At 42.1% G+C, this 23,161-nt stretch overlaps 1 protein-coding gene across 1 annotated transcript in view; it reads right to left on the minus strand.

The window, feature by feature from the left end:
- Positions 1 to 7,655: 7,655 nt before the first annotated feature.
- The window catches only part of JADE3 (jade family PHD finger 3), a 32,642-nt gene continuing 17,136 nt past the window's right edge, over positions 7,656 to 23,161 (minus strand). The window contains exons 6-10 of the mRNA XM_058825078.1: positions 21,287 to 21,454; positions 15,361 to 15,477; positions 14,421 to 14,894; positions 12,575 to 12,692; positions 7,656 to 11,081 (exon numbers count right to left, since the gene is read on the minus strand). Of these exons, the coding sequence (XP_058681061.1) occupies positions 10,189 to 11,081; positions 12,575 to 12,692; positions 14,421 to 14,894; positions 15,361 to 15,477; positions 21,287 to 21,454 (1,770 nt within the window). The 3' untranslated portion in view covers positions 7,656 to 10,188. The remainder of the gene's footprint in view (positions 11,082 to 12,574; positions 12,693 to 14,420; positions 14,895 to 15,360; positions 15,478 to 21,286; positions 21,455 to 23,161) is intronic.

Consider the following 23,161-nt stretch of genomic DNA (forward strand, 5'->3'; position numbering starts at 1 on the left):
GGAGAAGCTGATTCCCCGAAGGCCTGGCTTCTCCCTGCCTTCTTGCTCTGGTGGAGGTGGCCACAGATATTTGGCCCTGACTTCCAGCACCAGGGATCCTTCACAGCTCCTGCAGCAGCGCCTCGGTTATCCAGATATCTCAGGCCTTCCGCATGCCCTGTCCTCTTTTATTCCCCATGCTGTTTAGTCTCAAAAACTTGCAAAGGCAGGAGGCAAACAGCTGGCAACAAAATTTGCAGATAGAGTTGACTGTTGCGCCTGCTTATCTCTGTGCTATGGCCACTACAGCTGCCAGGCCTCAAGTCTCAAAGCAGTGGGTACTTTTTTTATTCCAGGTCTCCTCTTCAGCATCCCATGACATATTGCCTTTTAACTTGGACTTGGTGACCCCCACAGGGATCAGTGACATCAAGTGGCTTCAGGGCCTTGTGTGTCTCCGCCTGGAAACTCAGGAGCACAAGGCAGGCACAGGCTGGCTTGCTGCTCTGTCCCCTCAAACCAGGATTAACTCAACTGCTCCAAAGCTCACCTCTTCCCCATCCAGACTCTGGTTTTCAGCTGGCTTATGTAGCAGCCCCATTATTGAAGGGGCACTGCAACCAGTGATCCCATAGCACCCAGCTGGGTCTTTTAGGAGGTAGTCCCCACACAGTTCCTCTTAGATATTTCATCTGCTTCTTATCATATGTGGGAACCCAGAACATCCCTTTGGCTGTCCAGGACAGCCAGGACCCCTGCCAGGGGGCTCAGAAGCCCTGGCACGGAGCCCAAAACACCTGTGATTTTGATTATGACCCGTGGAGCAAATTACCAACCTTATATGAAGATCAGCAAGCTACAACAGTTTAGGTAGAATAATAGTGAAGTTATCACGGGGTGAAAAAGTAGACTTTGGGGTTTCTGGTATGGGGGTTCAGGAGGCAAGATGGAGGGAACTGGGCGTGTCCAGCCTTTCTCCTTCTTCTTCTTGGCCTCCATCTTCTGCTGTAATGGCACTTTTAGATTAGTTTAGAGTAGAAGCTCACTGTCTAACATAGGTGATAGATATTGGAAAGTAATTGTAAATATCATATTTAGTATTAGTTTAGTTTAGTATTATATCGTATTAGTTTTTAGTATAAAGACAGAACACTGCCCCGGGGGCAGGCAGTGTGCCTGGAACTGTCCTGCTCGACGGACCTCAGCAGGACAGGAGAAAATTTTTTATAGATAAGACACAATAAACAACCTCGAGACCAAGAATTTAAGAGCTCTGACTCCTTCTTCAAGCACTCAGTTTGGGAAAAGAGACTTTTAACATTCTTGGGGTCACAGTGACCAGCAAAAGATCCCGAGAATCATACACCCTCCTTGCAGCAATTATATCCTGTTTAACATTTTTATTTGGTTGTCTTTATTCATAAAGCAGGTGGTCACAGCCCAGGCTTCACTTGCTAACATTTATTTCTATTAGTGGTATCTTCAGAAAGTTCATGGGCTGCATGACCTTACTGACATGTGCTTCATGTAGGCTTCTTCTGATGTAGTACTGATGTGATATTCATTAACTTATGTTCATTAACTTATTGTCATCTCATCTGAGCAGTTAGACTTCTATTTTATAGGCTTCCATGGTATTCCTTCAGTGCTTAGCACTGAATTAATTTATTTTTCTGTCCTACTGCTGCATGTACAACAAATAGCAGGAATTCATCTCAGATCTGAGGCAAGCAAATTATTAGCAACAACCAACACAGAGACACATGCAGAACAAAAGTGCCACATCTCTCTTCTTTTTTCCACACACTTCACAACATGGAAAGAAGATTCAGAAATTTTAAAAAACAAACAAACAAACAAACAAACCCATATGCAAAGAATCAAAGAATTCATTAAGTACAATGAAGAACAATTATTGCTTCTTACAAAGCTTAGCCACATTTACTGCTCTCCCATTGTTTTTGCACACTGCAAGGCCATTTGGGATACAAAGCAAGAGCTTACTGAATCCAGCAGCAACAGGAGATACACCCTCAACCCACCTCAGCAGTCTCTGTTCCTTGCTGACTTAAGCATTTGCCAGCATGGTTTGGAGGCATCAAAACAAGCTGTGTGCTGGCACACATCTTGGGAGAAAATAAACAGCCTCTGTAAGCACTGGGTTACAACACAGACTCTGTGCCATGTGCTTGGAGCTCAGAGCTCTAGTTACATGGGACAGCACCCCTGCTTTGTCCTCTCTGCATTGGCTAATCCAAGCTTGTTGAAAGGTAGAGCAGGGAGGAATCCGTGCTGGGGTGCCTTCACAGAGAGCATCAGATAAAGTCTTCTGCCAGTACAAGCTCACCGTGGGAGAGAAGAGCACGGAAGGGGTGGCTGCCAAAGATTGTACTGCCTTGTGCCTTCCCACCAGGAACTTCCCACTGTGGCACTGCAGCCACAGGCTACTGTGTGGCCAAGTCTGACTGATAGGGAGCTAACTCAGCACCTCTGTGGCTTCCACACTGCTGGCTTAGCATTTATTCCACATGGTGGGAGGGAGCAGGGAAGTGGAATTCTTACTTATCTACAACCATGAGGAACACAAAGAGGAGATCTGTGATGTGGGAGGCCTTGTAGGGTGAAGTCACAGCTCTCCCCCAGCCTGCCAGAAGCCATTACCATTCCTGACAGTCAGGAAACACTCAGCAGCTCTGGAGAACAGCCCAGAGCCCCACAGAGATGGAAAAAAAACCCCCACTCTCAATGACTGTAGGCAAGAAGAGGTGCTGAACTATTTCAGGCACTGTAGAGACTGGGTTTTACTTCTGCTCATTCCTGGAAAGTTGCAGTTGTTCTTGTCTTCTTTTATGAGCCTGATCCTGCAATTTCTTCATTTTTAGAGCAATCCTTGTCTTTTTTCCTTCCTTACTACTGTGAGTCCTCCTTCCTGCTTGAAGGTGGGAGAGCTCTAGGCCTGATCCATGGCTGGTATGAAGTGCAAATGCTGTGCATCAGCTGTCTGTATCCCAAAAGCTGCCTCTGTCAGGCCACCTCGGCAGATGGGCAAGGTACAACTGAGAGCAGGGACTGTGCCAAGGGCTGTGGAGCCCAAAGAGCCATTACCTCAGTGCAAGCCTGTTAAATCCATTAGGGCAGCCAGAGTGGGCATGTGGGAATTCTGCACTAGCAGATAGTACTGCATTTGGGGATGCACAGATGGAGGGACAAGCAAAAAACCCTGAGCAAGAGCAGAGGCAGAAACATGAAATCAGTCACTGCCATCAGTTCACTGGAAAGGAAGAGTTGGCACTGCCATGCACTTGTTTGCAGCCAAGTATAATTCTTGGAATTGGCTTGTGTATCCAGATCAAGTTTTATTTGTTAGCAACAAGCAACAAGTAACTCCAAGAGAGATCAAACTGCTGAGAAGTTTCAATTGTTTACGAGTCTGGCTGATCACAGTTGTGTATTTAAACATAATAAAACATTTGCCAAAGTACTCCATTTTCCTGTTTGCAAATGTCTGCCTGGGAGAAGGTGGCACCAAGCAGATTTGTGCCCATTGACTAATTTATGTGTCCAACACCGCTGTCACACAAGTTAATGCAGAATGGATTAAGAAGCTCAGACAAGGAATCCTTTATACAAAGGATTGCACCAAATCACCATGAAGTCATATTGAAGTATTTAGCCTTCAAAAACCAGTTTTCACAAAAATGGCAATCGTACCCTTTACTTATTACAGTTTATTACACAGACTTCTTTCAGCACAATTCCTTCTGTACAGGCCACAGGCTCATGAAAAAGCATCTCTCACTTAAGATTACAATGCTTAAGCAAATGTGTGACCCTTCCCACTGCAGCCAGTCTCCCCAGTGTTTCATGAACACCCTCACACTCTCACACTTACACCTCCATCTTCTTTGTCATGGGAGCACCAACCAGTGCAGGTTTCTGCTGCCTGAAGCTGCCTCACAAATCTGGAGTTCCCAGCCTGTGCCTCTCCAGACCTCTGCTCTGTACTGGCAGCAGTTGGGCAACAGGGTGCTTCAGAAAGCATTCTTCAGTGGAGCACAGCCAAGACACTTTTCATTAATGCCTTACTTTTCTGGTCTTTGTACCCCATGTGACCTGGATTTGCATTTTACTTGCCTCAGGATAAAAAAAAAAAGCATTGATATGTGCTACAGCAGCTGCAAAATTATAGTCACAACAGAGGTCATGCAACAGAGCCAGGACTTGAGGGGAAGGCAGCATCTTTCATTCAAATAACTGATCTAGCAACAGTGCTTTCAGTGTTTGCAGCTTACAGGCATGCAAATCCTTCTTCTGGCCAAATCAAAATTAAATTTCAAATTAACTGCAGATTTAGGGTGACTTCACAGAGCTTTAATTTAAGATGTTCAACCAGACAATTGGAGGAGTTTGGTTTATGTACCAGCCATTTGTAACGAGTGTAAACTACAACTTGCTTATAAGTATCTGCATCACCTGGCTCATCCAGCTTTTCAGCCTCTGTCCTTCCTTTAACCAGGAGAGATGTCTGGCTTGTTGCATAATGATTAATCAGGAAAAAGATGAAACAATGCTCCTACTTCACTTTAGAGGAGACAAGAGAACAATAGCTGAGCCAGTTTTAAGGAGGGAAAGCACTTTGGTCAGGTTCCATTCAACCAGATGCAAATGGAGCCTAAAATGCCAGTGACAGGGGTTCCCAAACTACCCAGCACCACCCTTCTGAGATAAGGAACTACAAAGGAATGCAGACAGACACTGTGGTTTCAGGTGAAGTGGGTGGGCAGGTGTTTTTCCCCCTCAGATGACTCATTCCCTCACCAGAGCCTGCATTCCCCAAGGTATAACCAGAGCCATTTTCCCAAGTGGCATATAACACTTTTTCTTTCTATAGGTACTACTCTTGAAGTCTGTCACAAGCTCAAGAGCTCTCAGACGACCAGGAGATTTCTTGATGGCACCTTCCTTTTATGTTACTGTTGAGCTAAGTTTAAATCCTTCCTCAGGACACTGGCCCACCAATTTTATGAGCAGAACAACTCTGGAACTGTTATGGAACTGTCAAAATACAACTTTTGTCCTGCTCCCCAGTGCTCTTTCCTTGGGATAGGGTGGGTGGAGCAGCACCTGAGGAAAAACAACAGAAACTGGAAAAAAATGTGTTAAGGATGTTTAAGCCAAAAGAAACCATGAAGGTGTCATCATGGAAGCTAGCCAGAGATTTAAAACAATGTATATCAGATAAAGCAGCCAAGGTGAGGCAGATACCCAGCTCCAAGTCTGACGAGAAAGTAATGGAAGGCAGGGAGGGTCTGCCCAACCTAAAACAAAAGAAGAATCCCAGAGAAAGGGCAGGGCAAGGTGGATGCAGGAGACTGCCCCAGACAGAAGAAGCCTACTGGAAAAAGAAAGTTATCTGGGAGCTGCATACACAGAGGCAGGGAAATTAATGAGCAAATATGCAAGGCTGCTTCTCCTAGAACTACGTGGTCACAGAAATTTATCCAAGCTCTCTGCAGAGGGGGGAGCTTGAGGAACAGAAACAGTCATGCACATCCACTTTTCAAACAACTTACCCAACTAATATGTAACATTTTCTTTCAGAAGTCGGTGCTTGCAGTCACTTTAATCCTCCTGCCACATCCCACTAGATGCACTCACTTGGTTAGGAGCAGAGCCTGACAGCAGTTATCCCAGAATCATCTCTGCAAGAGGTAAATACCACAGAGTTTTACCTCAGGAGTGGGCAAAGTGTTCAGCCATGAAGCTGGTGTAAAAGGAAGGTTCAGAAGCAGCAGTAGCAAGGCATCTCCCATGAAACCAGAGCCCAGAAGTCTGTGTGTCTAAGGAAGCCACATTGAGGCACGCCATTGTTTTCCATTTCTGCCCTTCCCTGGTATTTTTCCCTTGCATGCCAAGCTCCCCGGTTGTGCAAGCAGCTTTTGTTCCTTAATTCGCATCAAAAGCTTATTCTCTTAGTAGATGTGTCAATTCCCTGCAGTGCTAAACCTTTACAAGTTCTGGGATCATCCAAATTCCCAAGATGAGAATGAGTGGTTTCGCTGGATTATCTTGGCAGCTCGCAGAGGCAGGCTTTGGTTGCCTCCCAGGTATCACATCCACACCATAAGTCTGCAGTACAGCCTGCACATCCAGGCCAGGTCATCAGAGCAACCACATCAAATTCAAGGGAATGTTCCAGGCTTACATTGAATAGCCAAAGACATTTGTCAATTTCTCCCCCAGTCGTTTGGGATTTATGGTGCAAAGAAAACATTCCACAAGTGATATACACAAGTTATAACTGAGAAACATTTCTTTTAGGGCAGAAACATAAATGCAGAGATGATGGTGCTCAGAACTACCGTGCAGCCCCTTTAGCCCTTGGACCATGTTACTATCAACAAAAAAGCACACTTAGTTATTTGATAAGACTCTACAAACAGTAGATGTTTCCTAATTAATGGGGACACCAATCTCCTTCCTTGGCCCTGTCTTTCCCTCATCCCAGCCACAAGCAGACTATATGTGGAGAGGGAATTAGAACCACCAGTCAGAAAGTCACAACAAGGAAGTCTGTTGCTGGTATCTGTTGCCAGATGCCTTTAGGGAAGAAGAAATCCTGGTCCTGAATAACAACAACCAGTCCAACGCTTACTGCTTCTTCCTAGTGCTGGCTTTTCTTCCCTTCTGTCTCACTTTTACTGCCTTTTCCCCTTGTTTTACCTCCTGCTTGCTTTTCAGCTGAGGGATTTGGGCTCCATTTCACCCAAGCTTTCTTTAGCTACAGTTCAAGCCTGCCTGGGGCCACCTGCTCAGTCACTCCAGCCCTTAAGCCAGCCCACAGTGGTGTTGTTGGCTGCTCAGCTTTGACTCTGCTGCTGCCGGGGCCATTGCAGGCAGGAGGGTCACTGCTGCCTGCAACAGCCACACTGCAATGCCATCTTTCTTGAAGGCTGCCAGCTGCAGAGCCAGTCAGAGCAGGAGGGACACCACGGGATCAGCTGTGCAGCTAGCACAGCACCTCTCCCTCCACCTTCTCATTCTTCCTTCCTCCCTGCTGTAGCCCAGGGAGCAGCTGCCCTGTGCCAGCGAGGCACCTCACAGCACCGGCCTGTGGGAGCAGGGGGAACTACAGCAGAAGGTCAGGAAAACCCACGTGAAGGGGACACGAGCCCAGGAACGCAGCGCTGGCCCCGCTCTGTCCTTTGCAGGCCAGTGGGAGTTCAGCTGCCACGTCTGCGGGTACAAGAACGGGATCAGACGGGAGGCCTGGCTACGGCCCTTCCTCTGTCACTCACTCTGTCCCACCAGGGACAACCAGCCATACTACAGCATAAGCAAATACATTGAAAAGGGAGGCCAGGGCAGCACATGGTCTGTTACATTTGCTCAGCTAGGCAGAAACAAAAGCCAGGCTTGCACTATTTCCTATACAGAGCAAATTAGTGCTCAGCGACTCTTTTTTGGGAGGCTGAAGGGGAAGGGTTTTCCTGGATACTTAACTTGTTAAAGTATTGCCAAATCGGCAGAAATAATTTACTCCTGATGGACACAGTACTGATGAGTTTTACAACCTGCCAGACACAGAGGGTAAAGCCCTGAATAAATCACAACAAATGAAAATATTGTTAGCAGTTTCATAATTTAATGAAAAAGTACTTGTAAAAAGGGGACATCTGAAAAAGACCGAGTCCATCTTGGAAAATTGAATATATATATATTTATATATATAAAACAAAATGCAAAAACACAACAAAAAATTGACAAATAAGGTTAAGAGGTAATACTTCAAACAGTTAGCCACCGAATGCACAATAAAAACTAGCAAATGCACTTTGGGGACAATACTTGAGAACTACATAACCAAGGGCTCCTTCATATGTCTATTAAAATCATGTAAAAATTAGCAAAACCATTGCCCAGACTGGAAACAACTGAATTGATAACGCCAGAAGAGCAGAAACGCTGAGTTTTGCTGAAGCACCATTTTCCCTCTCTTCTGTCATATGCTTCCAGCCACAAAATAACATGAACACTTTGCTGACCTCCCAGATAAGTGTTCCCAATAAAAGCTTCATAAAATTTCATGGCCAGTGAGAGAGGATTACTAATAAATATTGAAGGAGAACTAAGAGAATCAGAACCAGAATACAAATGAACAGACATTTGTTTACTTATTCTGAATGACCCATGGCTTAGAACACAAAGCATTTCCCATAAAAATAAAATATGTGGAAACCTAAATTGCTACTGCATATTTACACCAAAAGAAATAATTTTGAAGATACAGCTCTAGAAAGATCAATTACACAAATATACATAAAATCAAGAAGTAAAAAAAAAAAAAAATTTAAAAAAAATAAGATGCATGAAGCAAACAGAGCAGATTGGCCAAGTATACTTTTTTAAAAATGATTTCACTTCTGAAGAGTCCTCCAGCCCCTGACCTGCTAGTCCTATTGCAACTAGGGAGATTTCAAAGTTAGTTTAAAACAAATCTGAAAATGTCGTTGCCATTTCCCAACCTAAAAGCAATAAATTAAAACTATGAAGCTAAACCGAGCTGCTGTTCAGATTCTGCATAGTCATCTTCACGCTGTGAGGGAACACCTTTTTGTTTATAGACAAAACTGAACCCTCAACAGAGCTGTACAACGTGCCCTACATAACCTGTGGGTTGTTTCAGCCAGTGATGTGGGGACAGAGGATGTGGAGGATGTGTTTATGAAATGTACAGCATTACAGACAAAAATAGTGCAGTAGCTTTGTTGATCAACACAACACCATCTGTAAAACAAGTTAGTTTGCATTCAAACAGAAATCCCCTGTCTTTGAAACAAACAGAAAGGGATTCATTCCCTTCCCTTCTCGACTCCTCAGTCAGTACTGGCTGAAATTTAATCACTATTTAATAACTGCTGATTTTAAAGGACATACAAAAAATGTGTTAGACTGGGAAACAGCAACTGATCCAGAGGTTGAAAAGCAGCATAATAAAAATAGTAGATTTTCAGGAATTAAAAAAAACATCTTTAATTAAACCATCATACTCTAAATGATGACTGGCTAAAATTTTACAGACCTAGATGCCAGAAGACTCCTATGCCTGTGTTCAGGCAACTAGGGTTGAAAATTTGCACCTGAAAAAAAAAATTCAGCTAAAATTATTTCTAATTCAGCTGACTTTAAAAATACCAGGTAAAAACACCTCCGGATATGAAATCTCAGTTTCAAGAGGAACCTGGCATCACCGGTGATTGCCTAAATGTAAGTGTCAAATAGTATTTTTCTTTGAAGTAGTACATCTACTTTTGTAAACACTATCCACAAAATTAGCCATCTGTACTTGTTAGCTGGGTAAAATATTTACAAGTGCATCCCACAACAAGCATCTATGTACAGAGATTAAAAAAACTGAAGTACTAGAAGTTGTATATTTACAAAATAAGCGAATTATTGTGAAGAGAAACACAATCTTCAGCAAAAGCAGGGAATGGGGGGCACGTCTAGAGGTCAGCGAGTTTGGCAGCGAGGGCCAGCGACGCCTGCTTCCGCCCTCTGCAGGGAGCCTGCAAACGGCACTGCAGTTCCAAGCCTCCTGCAGAAGGGGACCAGCACTTAGTAGTCACTTTGGGCCTGATCCAGCAGAGCACACCGGCATGTGCTCGGATAGCTGAGCACAAACGTTCCCGGGGGAAACCAGCAGGGCTATCCACGTGCTTCACTTCCCAACACATCCGCAAGTGCGTTGCTGGATCAAAGCCACACTGCAGGTGCCATAATAACGCACTTTCAGTGTCTCCGTTTGCAGTCTCTTGCAAGACCTTAGAGCAATGCAAGGACTTCTTCTAAACCTGTCCACCACCACCAGACTGCCTCCACACGAACACAGTGCCTTGCACTTAAGCTGGCAAGGGAGAAGCAGTTTCCTGAATTTTTGCACAATTAACTGCTTTGTGCTCTCCCAGATGTTACCCTCTGACAAAACACACAATTTCCACAACTTTGTGGATAACTGAGCTAACCCTGAAAAGACTGCAAACCAATTCACAGTTGAACAAAACTACTCTGATTTCTCTTCCTCCCCCATCCCCTACTGCAGCTCTTCCTAAATAGGTCCTAGACTATTTTCTGGAACCTTCTGATGCTGAGCTTTGCACTGGTACACCGGAATACATAAAGGCTGAATTACCCCGTGGGGGCTTCTAATCACCTCTGTACCGAACTGTGAGATATCATATTCTTTTTGTTTCTATTGTGACAGTCTCTTCCAAAGTCCTTACTTGGGCTTTCTCGCTCTGAGCTACTTCGTCTTAACCTCACTTGTTCTTTGTTTTCATCACTTTCTGCTTCAGAGTCACTCAGCTCTAAGTCAGGACAGTACCCATCGTTGTCCTGGTATGGAGCACCTTCAAGTGTCTGCTTGCTCCACAAGCGATCTTTTGTTGCAAGTCTTCTCGTTGGCTTTTCACAGCACCGGAGATCCTCCGTGGTCCTCACCAGACTGTTGGTAGCCTCTTTAAAGGACCGGCTGAAATGTTCCATGGTGGATTTGCGGAATCCACTCTGGCTGGCCAAGTGAGCCGTGAGCACGGACTCCTGTTCGTAGGACGTCTGGCTGGAGCTGTCTCTCTGGCTCACATCTCCAGCCCTGCCCATCAGACCATTGGATTTGGACACCAGCCTTGAGTTCTCCTGCTGCAGCCGCCCGTTCCCGATGGAAGACTGTCCATGCAGAGCAGCCTGGAATGCTAAAGGCTTCCCGGAAGGCTGGCCCCGGTGAAACTCCATCAGCTGCGTGGGGCCAGAATCCTTCGCCTCGCTCCGCGGCTTGCCGATCCCTGCCAGCAGCCCATTACTTCTGCTGTCATGCTGATACCTGGCATAAGATTTTGCTTTAATTTCAAACGATTCCTTTGACATTGGCACACTCCGTTTGCTGTAAACAGTGCTGTTGTTGTCAGGAGAGAGCAGTCTGTTGCCAGGCTTCAGCGAGTTATTTTTGCAGTCTCCCAATGCTGATTTGGGCATTTTTAACTTCAGGGTGATCCTGGGAGGTGGGTAGAACAGTGTGTTCTCTAGTGCACTTGTCAGGGTATGGCCTACAGGAGAAAGAGGTGAGGAAGCAGAAGAAAAAGAAAAAAGGCTTTTTTAAAAAGCATAATTTCTTTTGCCATCCGTAACAAGTTTATTGTCCATTATATGCTCATGCAACAGTAGGAAGCATTTGCAAATAATTAGCGTGAAATTATTTTAGGACACAAAGGAGAAGTTGGGATAACCAAACTGTTCCAAATTATCCACCGCTTTGGAATTTAGGTAAGCATTTAAATATTCCATTAAAAACAACAATGTGCCCTTTTTACGGGGCTCTAAGCCAGTGAATTGAACCAGTTTTGAGATATGACTGAAGTTGTTCCAACAAAACTGTAAAAAAGGTTCATATTCAGTTTTGGATGAAGAAAAAACAATGGTTCAAACTGAGTTTCAATTTGGACTTAGTTCAACTCTCTGCTTTGTATTATAAAATTCTCTAAGCTTTAAAAGTCTTTTTACTTCAACATACGAGTTGTTTGTGGTAATACATGCTTACAGCATCCACTGCAAGTATGAAGCTATTATAAAAGTATTAAAAAAACATTTGTACTTGTAAAGATATTAAATAAACTTAGTAGGCATTTCTAATAAAATGCATTTACACAAAAGCAAGGAGCTTCAGACTGCCACTGCTTCCATGAAGTACTAGTCTGATCTAGTTAAAAAAAAAACCCTTATCAGTACTAATGAAACCTATCCATGTTTCAGAGACAGAGAAAAAAAGCAGGAAGATTTCACCCTAAACCAGTGAAGTATGTATCTTGAAAGACCAGAGAGATCTTAATTTCACACAAAAAAAAGCTGCCTTTCCTATTAAAAAAAATCCCAGTAACTACACTGGAATGCATATGCTTTTCCTCTTTCCAAATGCTGTGTTCCTCATTTTAAAATAAGTTGCTGTAAATGCTAAGGGCAAAGTGGGGTTTGGCACCTCAGCATTCCCAAAAAGTTACTAGTCCCTATTAATACCCAGAGTACTTAAACTCTTTTGGCAGGAAGGAGAGCAAATGCAGATGGCAAGCTAAGAAATCTGTGCTGCTCATGACGTGCACAAGGCACATGAGAACAGCAGCAATTCCCATCAGTCACTCTTTCTCTTGCCTGAAGGAACCAACTGGTGACAGCCAGCAAAAAAGCCTTCTCAGCTGGAGAAGCAACCAGCAGGGTGGAGCTTGCTGTGGGGAACCAGTGCCACACAGCAGCAGCCCAACAGTGCAAAAACCTAGAGATCACCAGCAGCTCATTTCTGCTATCTGGATGCCACAGTGATAAGCAATAGGCATATACCAGAAACAGCCATAAAATAAAGAAATATTCAAGTAAATACTTTAAGCAATTATGGAGTTCTGCGTTGCTACTTTGATTGACTGTGCACTTGAAGAAAATTCTTAAAGGCATTTTTACATGTTAAAAGCACTGACCAGGAACATAAAGAAAATACACTGCTTTAGTTTAAATACAGGCAGGATTTATAAATATTTTACATTTATATGATTACCTGCAGCAATTTCCTGATTAATGAGTTGGACTTGCAAGTTGAAGACCTGCTCATGTACTTTACTGTGGGACAACTTCAGTTTCTCTCTCCTGCTTACCATGTAGCAGAGATTTCTTACCTACGGAGGAATAACAGGAGACTTAAAAGGCAGTAAGAAAATAAATCCAGACATAGTTTACAAATTGTATCAACAACATTACTTGCAAAATCCCTTGGTAAAGTTCTTGTGAATATTACTGAATGTAGCTAACTATTAAAAAAATGTTCAGCCTGAAAAAGAGAAGGCTCTGGAGAGACCTCACTGCAGTTTTTCCTTATATGAAAAGGGATTGTAAGAAAGACAAAGAGACCAGAACCTCTAGAGACAGAAAAGAAGGCAATGTTTTTGAACTGAAGGAGGGTGAGTTTACACTAGGTGTAAGGAAGACATTGTTCACAGTGAGACACTGCAACAGGTTGCCCAGAGAAGTTGTGGAGGCCCCATCCCTGAAGTGTGGTTGGGGCTTTGAGCAACCTGGTCTCATGGAAGGTGTCCCTGTCCATGGCAAGTGTGTTGGAACTAGAGGCTCTTTAAGGTCCCTTCCAACCCAAACAATTCTGATTCAGTTCCACATAATTCTACTTGTTTGAGCTAATAGCAACATTTCCACCTAAGGTGAAAGAGTTAGAAGAGACACTGCAAGTTCTTGATAAACACCTAAAAGTGCTTTCAAAACACAGAAACAGCATAGGGGCTGGATGAAAGGTATCTGCCAAATAAACTTTCCCTAGCACTCACTTCCATCAGTCCAGAACGGGAATTCCTTTACCTAGAAACTAAATTCCAAGATTCCCAAATTTATATTTATCCCAAGATAGAATAGAAAATGTTGTGGCACAAGAAGTTCAGAAACTTGGAAACAAGCATTTCAAATTATGAATCCCCTCCACTCAGAATAAGTACATCCATTTCAACAATATTTGATGCAAACCAAACATTTATCAAACAAAAAGCTTGACATGGTCTCTTGAAAAATAAAAAAAACCACCCCCAAATACCAATCCTCCATATTATGGGGTTTATATTTTTTTCTTAAAGTATGCTTCCATATCTAAAGCAGTCCTGGAAAAGATCTGAGATTGATTATGATAGATTAAAGACAACAGTTACACTGACAAGTGCAAATCTTGGCTCCAACAATATTACTGTATGTTCATGTTGTTCTCTCCACAATATTTTTTCCCCTTTTCTCACCACACTATTACCTCTCTTCTGCTTTTACTTCCCCTCTCCTCATCACATCTATTTTATTTTATTACCTTTTTTACATTCACTACCTATTTCTAAGCACTTGGAAACTGCAGGTAACCCCTACCCAACAGGCCAACCTAACAGGCAGCCTCCAAGTGGTAACAAGCCTTACTCTTCTTTTCTGTTTAATAAAAGTAACATTTTTTTCTAATTTAATCTGTATCACTAACTATTACTACAGTGGGCCAAATAAATGTCTTCATTTTTTTAAACATTTACTCAACTGAAGCTGAAGTCATAGAGTCAATTACCAAGTATGTCCATTGTGCATAGAAATATGCATCTTTAAACACATAAAGGAATAACCTTTAAGCATGTCAGGAAGCACTGCTTTCACCTTGGATCTTTAATTGGACTGAGAGAGGCAGCTCCTGAAAGTCTCTGCAGCAGGCAGTGCAGCATATAAAAAATAGAGTTGAAGTCCGTACGTTTTTATTTTTTTAAGTTATTATTTTCAAAATCATCTCCCTTTGAATTCCCCATTTCTTTCATCCACAAAGAAAGACCTTCCTCAACTGCAAATAGTTTTTCAAAACTTTACAAGTTAATGCTTACCCTCTCTAGGTCCTGCCTTAAATGCATGAACATCCTCATGCGAGTATGAATGCTATCTTCTTTTGGCTGCACCAAGCCATTTTCTTCATCCTCCTTGGGAGGAAACAATGGTTTGTTAAAGTTACTTTTTCGCTTTAATTTCCAGTAATTGTAGATAAAGTCTACAGCAAGTTTAGGAAGGCCCAGCTCTGCTGCAACATCCTCCACTTTTACTAGTGAGTAAAACTCTTCTTCCAGCTCTCGGAGCTTTTGGGCTCGCAGGCTCGTTTTCTCACTCTCTGTTTGCTTCTGCTCTGGCACGCTCTTGGGGTGCTCCTCAACATCAGGCAGCGAATTCTGTTTGTTCTTGCTGTGCTTTAGACAGTACGACTTGAACTTGACTTCATCCCCATCATCCAGGATAGTCTTCATCTCCAAGCTATGCTCAAAGGCACAGGTGACATGAAAGGCAGTGATGCAGCTTTTCACGGAGCACTGCAGACAAAACAAAACAAAAAGCCTCAATTACTAATTACTCAATTACTAACAGTAGCAGCAAACTAGAAAAAAAGGACATAACTACCTCAACCACATGAAAATCCATCCCTACCAAAACCAATTTCCTACATGTTCTTAAAAATATTGATCCCTTTGAAGTTGGTATTACCCAATATAGTATTTTCTTGTTTACAGAGTGTTCAGTAGAAGTTTTCTGTTAATCTTTGATAAACATAATAGTGGCTCTTAAACACCTCAGCCTTATTCAAAAGATGGCAAACTTGACTAATTCTTCTGTCTAGTCAACTAATTTGATAGCAAATGGCTATGAAGAAGCAGACATCTATCCAACAGTCATCTCCATTGTAAAGCATCTCTGAACACAGGAAGAACAAAATGCAAAACCAAAATTGCCCTTCTGACAAATTCATCCCTGCAGAGTCACTATGGGACAAGGACGTACCTGAATGCAAGCACCAGTTTTCAGTTTGCATAAACTACACACTAGAGCCCATCGACTTGGTGGAATGTGAGACACCTTTGTGATTGGCTCCATCCTTTCTGGGCAAGCAATACTAACCTGTAAAGAAAAAAAGCAGTGCAGAAACCAGTTATCAAAGAGAAAAACACCCAACCCAATATCTCCATTTATATCAGAAGAAGAAAGCTATCCATTCATTTCTCTTCCAGCAAGATGTCCATGTACTCATACTTCTCAGAAAGGGACCCCAAAAGATCCCACATGCAGACAACAGTGTGGAATACTATCAGTTTAACCTGGTGACTCAAAGCTGCAATCATTCAAAACATTTGAGGCATCTACAGCATGCCCTTGTTATGAACCAATGTCCTGATTCCAGCCAGGACAGGGTTAATTTTTGCAGTAGCCAAGAGGAAGCATGGCTACGACCCAGAGGTTATTCTACCAGCTCACATCATTTTCTGAGAGTGGGGAGAAGGGCTCTCTTCTGCTCAGGTAAGTGTGGTGTGAAGCCAGTGGTCGGGTAGTGCTGGCTCTATTACTGATATTGTAGCTCTTACAGTCCATTCTTCTTTGTTTTTCTTATTTCACTTGCCGCTTCCAGTAAATTCTTCTTTCCTTGATGCATGATCCTTACCATTTGTGCCTCCAAATCCCCTCTCCAGCCTGGTGCAAGGGAGGGGGGAGTGGTGCATGGTTTGAAGTGCTTCAGTGGGAACACTAAATTGGGGAATACGATTCCTAAACTACCACCAGCTGAGAGACTCCAGCAAGTGTCACTCTAAGTTTATTTATATTCCCTTGTGGTTTTGTTTTTGGTTTTTTTTTCCCCTCTGTGCTGCTTTTACAGGTCTAACTTTAAAAAAATGCCAAAATACAAGCCCCTCAGAACAAAACAGGAACACTTTCCTGAAAAGTTCCTTCTATAAAATCCCTAGATCTGCTACGGTATCTACTTCTGTCAACTCAATATTTGGGACAGAATCAGATCTATCAGTAAGCAGCCAGGAAAAGCCTTGCTTCCCAGCTCTGCCTCTCCACTGAGCACTCCCACTGCAAGAGATAATCCTAATACATTTTCCTAACTATGGACTGTATCAAACATAATTTGGGGAAAAAAACCCAACAAACTTCTCTTATTACAAAGCAGGATATATCATCTTGTGCTAGTTTTCACAGACTTAGTCTCAACGATAAATTTGTCTCTGGTAGACCAGATTATAGATATTACTAAAAGAAAAGAAAAAACCCCACCCATATATAGACAGAATAGTTCTTCCTATTCTTTGTTATATTAACTTCCTCATATCCATTGTGATAGAAGTTTCTCAGTTTTCTGTTGTCTACACAGGGAAATGAGGACTCTCCTCATGATGACTTAGAAACCAAAACAGATAAATCTATATCTGTAGACATCCCTAAGCCCATCCTGACAGGATTTATCCAAGCACAGAAACAAAAACTTGGCCAGCTCTGAATGACTAACATGCAGAACTGGGCCAGTATGAGAATGGCACATGGCAGAATATTTCAGTGGGATAACTGTCCCAAAAACATCAGTCTCCAAAAGCTTGGATTTTGACACTTCTCCAACACTTTTTGAATTCAGCAGTTGTGTGCCTTGCAGGGCTACCTGGCTGAACCAAAACCACAATGCTGATACAGTACACTTTCTAACAGCAATTCATCTGAATAGAGCAGACCTCTATTTCCTGTGGTGGGAATATGAGCTTCTTCTCAAAGGGGTCAAGCCTAAGAATTCAAAGAAAGGAGGTTCCTAGGTCATGCTCTGTGGCACAGTGAGGCCAGAAGAAAGCTGATGGCTAAAAAAAGCAGTTAAGGGTGACATTTGAACAACAATTATTTTGTTTTTCTAGAAAATTACTACATTATAGTAATTTCCATAGATTAAATCTACAGTAAGAGACACCCAGGAAAATCTGGGTTGGATGAATTAGTTTAACATGTGATAATTAAACTGGCAAGTTTACAAGAGCTGGTAGACAAAGCTGAATTTTTTAGCTTCCCTTTGGAGGTATATCATCAATCATTTGATGCACATATTCATTTTAAAACCTGTTTAATCCCTATGGATGAAAAGCTTTCCTTCAGCAGACCTCCTCAGTGAGGTAGACTTAGCCAAAGATAGCAGTGCTAAGTCACAGTTGCTATGCTCAGAATATTTTTGCTACTCTCTCCTTATCATGCATTGCTTTAAGGATCATTTAAGTAGGTGGAAAGAACAGCTTTGCAAGAGATTACTCAGTTCATCATTTCCACATTAGAAAAAAAAAAAGATGACCAATAGCTCATGAATTAATTACATAAATGGACTCAAATAAGATAGTGTTTGTTACAGTACTTCCCTCTCTGATCTGCCAAGTGCAAGCCCACATCTTCTGGAATATATTGAGTGTATGGCATTTCCCAAAGTCCTCATTAGGAAGACACTGAGATGCTTCAGAAGGTTCAGGTTTTAAAGAAGAACAGTCAGGCAATACGTGATGTACTCACGAGACAGACGTGGCTAACAATTTAACCTCCTGTGGCCTTCCTTAAATTGGTGGAAAAGTGACAAGACTGTCCCTGGAATGCCTGAGTAGCTCAACAAAATCATGGTCAGTGCTCTTCAGTATCATCAAATGTAGCTTTTTTGCTTCCAAAATGAAAGAAACTTTCATGAACCTGACTTGACCATGCTTAGAACAAGTTGCACAGATATTTCTGAAACAATATTGTACAAAGATTGATTGTTACCACTACACTGAGAGACAAGACTTCCCTTAAGAATCAAGGGATTTCATGAATGTGCCAGGCTGTCTATATTCTTTTCAAAAAGAAATCAGAACCTACAATGACTTTTTTTCTGGAGACTGAGTAATATCAGCTTTCCACTGGGCTTCCCAGCAGGAGCTGGGAATTGACACAGACCTTTTCCCTGCCCCTTTCTGCCCCCTTAAATATTCTCCCTGCTCCTTCCCCAGAGGAGACTCATAAGGTCAGGAAGCATTTATATTGGAAATACTGTTCATTCAGCTTGTAATGCTGACTGTTGATATTACCCCACTTTGTAAAAGCACAAAGAGGCACTTACAGAGTCAGGTGCAATTTATTTACACTGGCCTTGTGCCACCTGCATGTTTCTGCAGAGAGGAGTCAAGGCAAAGTCCGTTTGAACTTTGCTGCTCACAAGGGATCCAGAGAGCAGAAGCCAACCTTTTCATCCCCCAAGAACTCCCATTCCAAGGCAGAAATGATCCATCTGCCATAACATGTAGTCATTTTCTCCATTTCTTCACTTTGCATCAGGTTACATCTTGACTGCTATACTCTGAAGAAGTTCTAGGAGTGGGAGAGAGTGAAGACAGTGGGTTGTTGAAGCCTATTATCATGTTATGCACATGATCAATCACCCTGCTGTCCTCTGCTTCCCTGCTAACTGTGCCACCAGCAGCTGCTCCAGTACACAAGGATCAGGGGTTGGGAAGGGCAGCCCAGTGGCTTGAGCACAGCCACTCACTACAGCTGCTCAGGACAGTAAATTTTATCTTTGCTCTACAGCCAGGGAGGTGTTATCACTTTCTGCTTCAGCTAACACCACAACGACTGGCAGAGGACATATCTATAATAGGTTATTTAAGGCAGAGAAACACCTTGAATTTCAAAACACTCAGTACAGGTTTTCTGGTATCAATGTTTCCTTTTTTGATTTTTTTTTTTATTTAGAAGAACACCTTTTAAAAAAACATGAAATAGACCACATATTTACACTAAAGGAAAGTAAAGGCAGAAGAAAAAGAGGATATAAACCCATGAGCACTCTTTGGAAAGTAAAAACCTTCAACTGTCCCAATCAGTCAAGGGAGTGAAAAGAAAGCCTTTAAACAGCATTAACTCCCAAGGAAGGCAGGGAAGAAGAAAGATTTTAAGACAGTGCTGAATGAATTAATGCAGGAGAATACCTGGCACAATTGACTGCCACAATGCTAGACTACACTTGGTGACTCATGGAGTGTCTCTGAACCTTTTGCCACAAGACACAAATGTTTATAGCCCCTTCCTCCCTGCTTTCTGCCTTGATTCACTTTGTTAGGACCTCAAGAGGAAATTCCAGTGACTTATAATTAATGTTTCTTAAAGGGAGTTCCAGCATGCTAGTACCTTGGAAGAAAAAAATAATAGATACATGAGAATGCACACTCTCCCCTAAAGCATCCATGCCTGGGTCTTCAAACTCTTTCTTGCCCCCTGCAGCACATAAGGCCCCTCCAAACAGGAACTGAGCTACTGGGCTTGTGTGTAGTCACAGGTAAAGCAATTCAGTTAGCAGAGAAGCCAGGAAAACTCTTTGTAAATCTCTACTAAATCTCTACTAAAATGGTAGCTCAGCTCCTGTTTGGAGGGGCCTTATGTGCTGCAGGGGGCAAGAAAGAGTTTGAAGACCCAGGCATGGATGCTTTAGGGGAGAATGTGTATTCACCTGTACACAAGCCCAAGAGAATGGATCCAAGAGGCATTTCCCATGCCTAGAGACATGTACCATCTCTTCACAATGCCTGACACACTTGGCATTGGTGCAGAGAGGAGGTGTCCAAAACCTGGAATCACTGAATGGGCTGTGGAAACAGCTGGATTCAAGCTCTCCCACCCTGGGTGTCCCCCAGTAGCTTCACTTCCTCAGCCAGAGGAGCAGAGCCTGGACAGGCAAAAAGCCAGGGTGTGCTTCCTGCTCAGCCATCACCACCTTCCCAAACCTCACTGTTCCTTTTCTGCAGATGAGAACAGCAAGGCAACCACATGTAGAATGGACCTCTTAGAAGAAACAGTCAGCTCAGAGCCAGGAGAGGTTCCAGGCAAGACACTTCATAAGCACAAGAGGAGAATTGATTTAAAAAAAAAAAAAATTTTTGGTTTTTTTCTCAACTGCTTACTCCTTGAAAGTGAAAGCAATGACAGAAACTACAAATAGGCCTGAAAGGACAAGTGCAGCTGCAAAGATCATCTCCTTAAGAAGCAGATATATGTGCCTGAGACAACTAAGAATTACACACTATATCCAGTTGCTAAGTCAAAATAAACCAAACCAAAATCTTAACATCTTCCTCAAAGTTGTGCACACATCAGACCTGTCTGCACAGAAAATACTGTATGCTTGATTTTAGGGTGCTGACAGATCTGGCTACTGTCTCACATTAAACCGCCCACCATAATAGATTTGTGAATCTTACCAGAAATAAAACATAAATATCCCAAGTGCAAAATTAAACACAAACTCCATCTATACCTAAGTGAACTTTCTGTTTTACAGAACTACACTGTAATGCTAAAGTTGATTCAAAATGGAGGAGGAAGCATAAAACTTCATTATGAAACTTTCCATATATGTTATGCACAGATATATCAAAAAAGCCTTTATAAATAAAGTGTATATAACATGGAGATAAAAATTCTCATCTCCCTACCATTCAGAAAAATTCTAATTCAAAGAAACTTTAAATACAAACTGCAGCATACATCCTATACAAATAATGCAGTGCAGGCGACCTTTAAGCAAACAAACATAACTCTGAAAAAAGTGGAGGTACTCATGCAAATTACACATGAATCCAAGCACACAAATTCACAAAAAAATATGAGACAGTGAAGCTGCAGTTGAAGATACAGCTTATATAAGTTGCCCTTTCTAGCAGGTCACAGATACCATAATGACACCAAGAAGTGATTGCTGAGTAAATGCAGGTGACAAAGTGACTCATTAGTAGAACATAATCTGGACTCTTTCCCACACTTCACAAACTGAGCAGCCCTATCAAAATAAAGCCCAGTATTATGCCAAAGACCTTAAATCATGAGAATGCAAGAGGGCAGAGGATGGAAGAGGAAGACAGGAGAAAACTTAGGGTTTTACCTCTGGAATCCAAAGAGCACAGCTCACATGTGCCCACTTGGTCCCTGTCCTGGTAGCTTTCATGGCACCTCCTCTTTTAGGACAGAGGAGGCACTGAGGATGTATTCCCAGGACACAGGTACGACACAGCCAGCTCCCTTCAGGTACTTTTAAGATTCCATAGCAAGCCTTGGAGAAAAACAGATATTGGAATCATTGTGCTGAAATTATTTCACACACAAGCATTCATATTCACACAGAGCAAAGCTTTCAAAAAGTAAAGGCACTACCAGCCTTCACTTAATCTGTGATTTCTTTACCTTAAAATGAGTCAATTAATCCAAGAGAGAAACAGCCTCAAAAGCAAGTTTTTACATCTGTTTATAAAACATAACCACTGGGACTGCACAACAGCACTGGTGTTACAAACCTTTACCTTTGACTTTAGTGACTTTTAAACACTTACTTTTTAAACACTTACTTACTTTTAAACACTTTACTTCTGAAGTAAACAACATGGATATTCCTTTAAATTAGCTTCTGTACCTAATACTTTCTAAAATTACCACTTCCTTCTGCTAAAAATGTAATACTCTAACATAATTCTATTTAGGGATAGGGATATGAGCACTGCATTTTCTGCAATGTTTGTGTTTACAGTTCTGTGAACTTTTTTTCTTTAAATATTTATATAACATTGCAACAAAAATTACTGCATACACTGGAAGTATAAGATGCTGGGTTTTAGAGTTATTTCCCAAGTACTGCGCTTAACCACATGGAAAATTAAAAATTTCTAAAGTTTTGCTAGGTTTGAGAATTAAAATAAAAAAGGAAAATAGTTTAGTTTCCAATTCAAACTCCTCGTGGTTCTTAATGGAGCCAATGGTGGATCCTGACGTATACATACAACCCTCCTACCTCCATGGAGCTGAGTTATCTGAAATCACTGGCTGCCACCAAGGCCTAATTTCACTCAACCACTCCAAATAAAAGTTTTATCAAAAGGGTGGATATCACAGGAAATCTCATAATTTCTAACACTATCTCTAGTAATGATAACATTAAAAGACTCAACAGGATCAGTAGTTGCAACCATTCTTTCAGATTAAATCTAGTATAAAATTCCCATACTTGCCTTCCCAAACTTTTGCTTGTAAGATTTCAGTATTTAATATTAAACAATATCATAAAACACTGCACATTTATGTCAAGCTTGTAGGGAGGGGGACTTCGCTGAATTAAATGCAGCAATACTGACTAACCTAAATGTTTTTTTTTTTATGTTACAACTCCTGTAAAAGCCCAACAGGGGGAGCTGCAATCCAAATTTTACAAGTGTTCTTTTCCTCCTCTGTGGCATATTTCCACCTGAATTCTTTCTGTTACTATAGCAGAAGTGGCATTAAATCTAAGATCATATCTAGGGTGTTGGAAATGGACTGAAACTATTTGCTAATTTTAACTGATCAGCAAAGGATGCCTAGACTACTAAAACAGTAATTTCACTACATGTCTGAGCCAGCACAACAGGGGTACCACGAAGGAAGAATTTTCTCACACTCTTCCTCCCCTTCACCTCCAAACTTGTGATGACAAACAGACCTGAGGCTATTTGTTGAACCAAAGTTGATCCAGATTAAAAATGAAACAAGTTGTTGCTATAGTTAGGATTCACTCTAGCCCAGACACACTCTCCAGTTTGTTTCAAGCAGATCCAGCACAGGGAAGTGTGAGGGGCAAGGAGGCAGGAGACCATCAACTCAAGCTCAGGTGTCAGGAGACAACCATGAGCCCTTTACTGCAAATCCATCATTACTTCTTAACAGGCACAAGCAAGGACTGAAGCAGGCAGCCCAGCTGCCAGCCATATTCCTGTCACTGCCACCTTACTGC

This window comes from Ammospiza caudacuta, chromosome 2, assembly GCF_027887145.1.
Source record: "Ammospiza caudacuta isolate bAmmCau1 chromosome 2, bAmmCau1.pri, whole genome shotgun sequence".
In the NCBI taxonomy this organism is placed as follows: Eukaryota; Metazoa; Chordata; class Aves; order Passeriformes; family Passerellidae; genus Ammospiza; species Ammospiza caudacuta.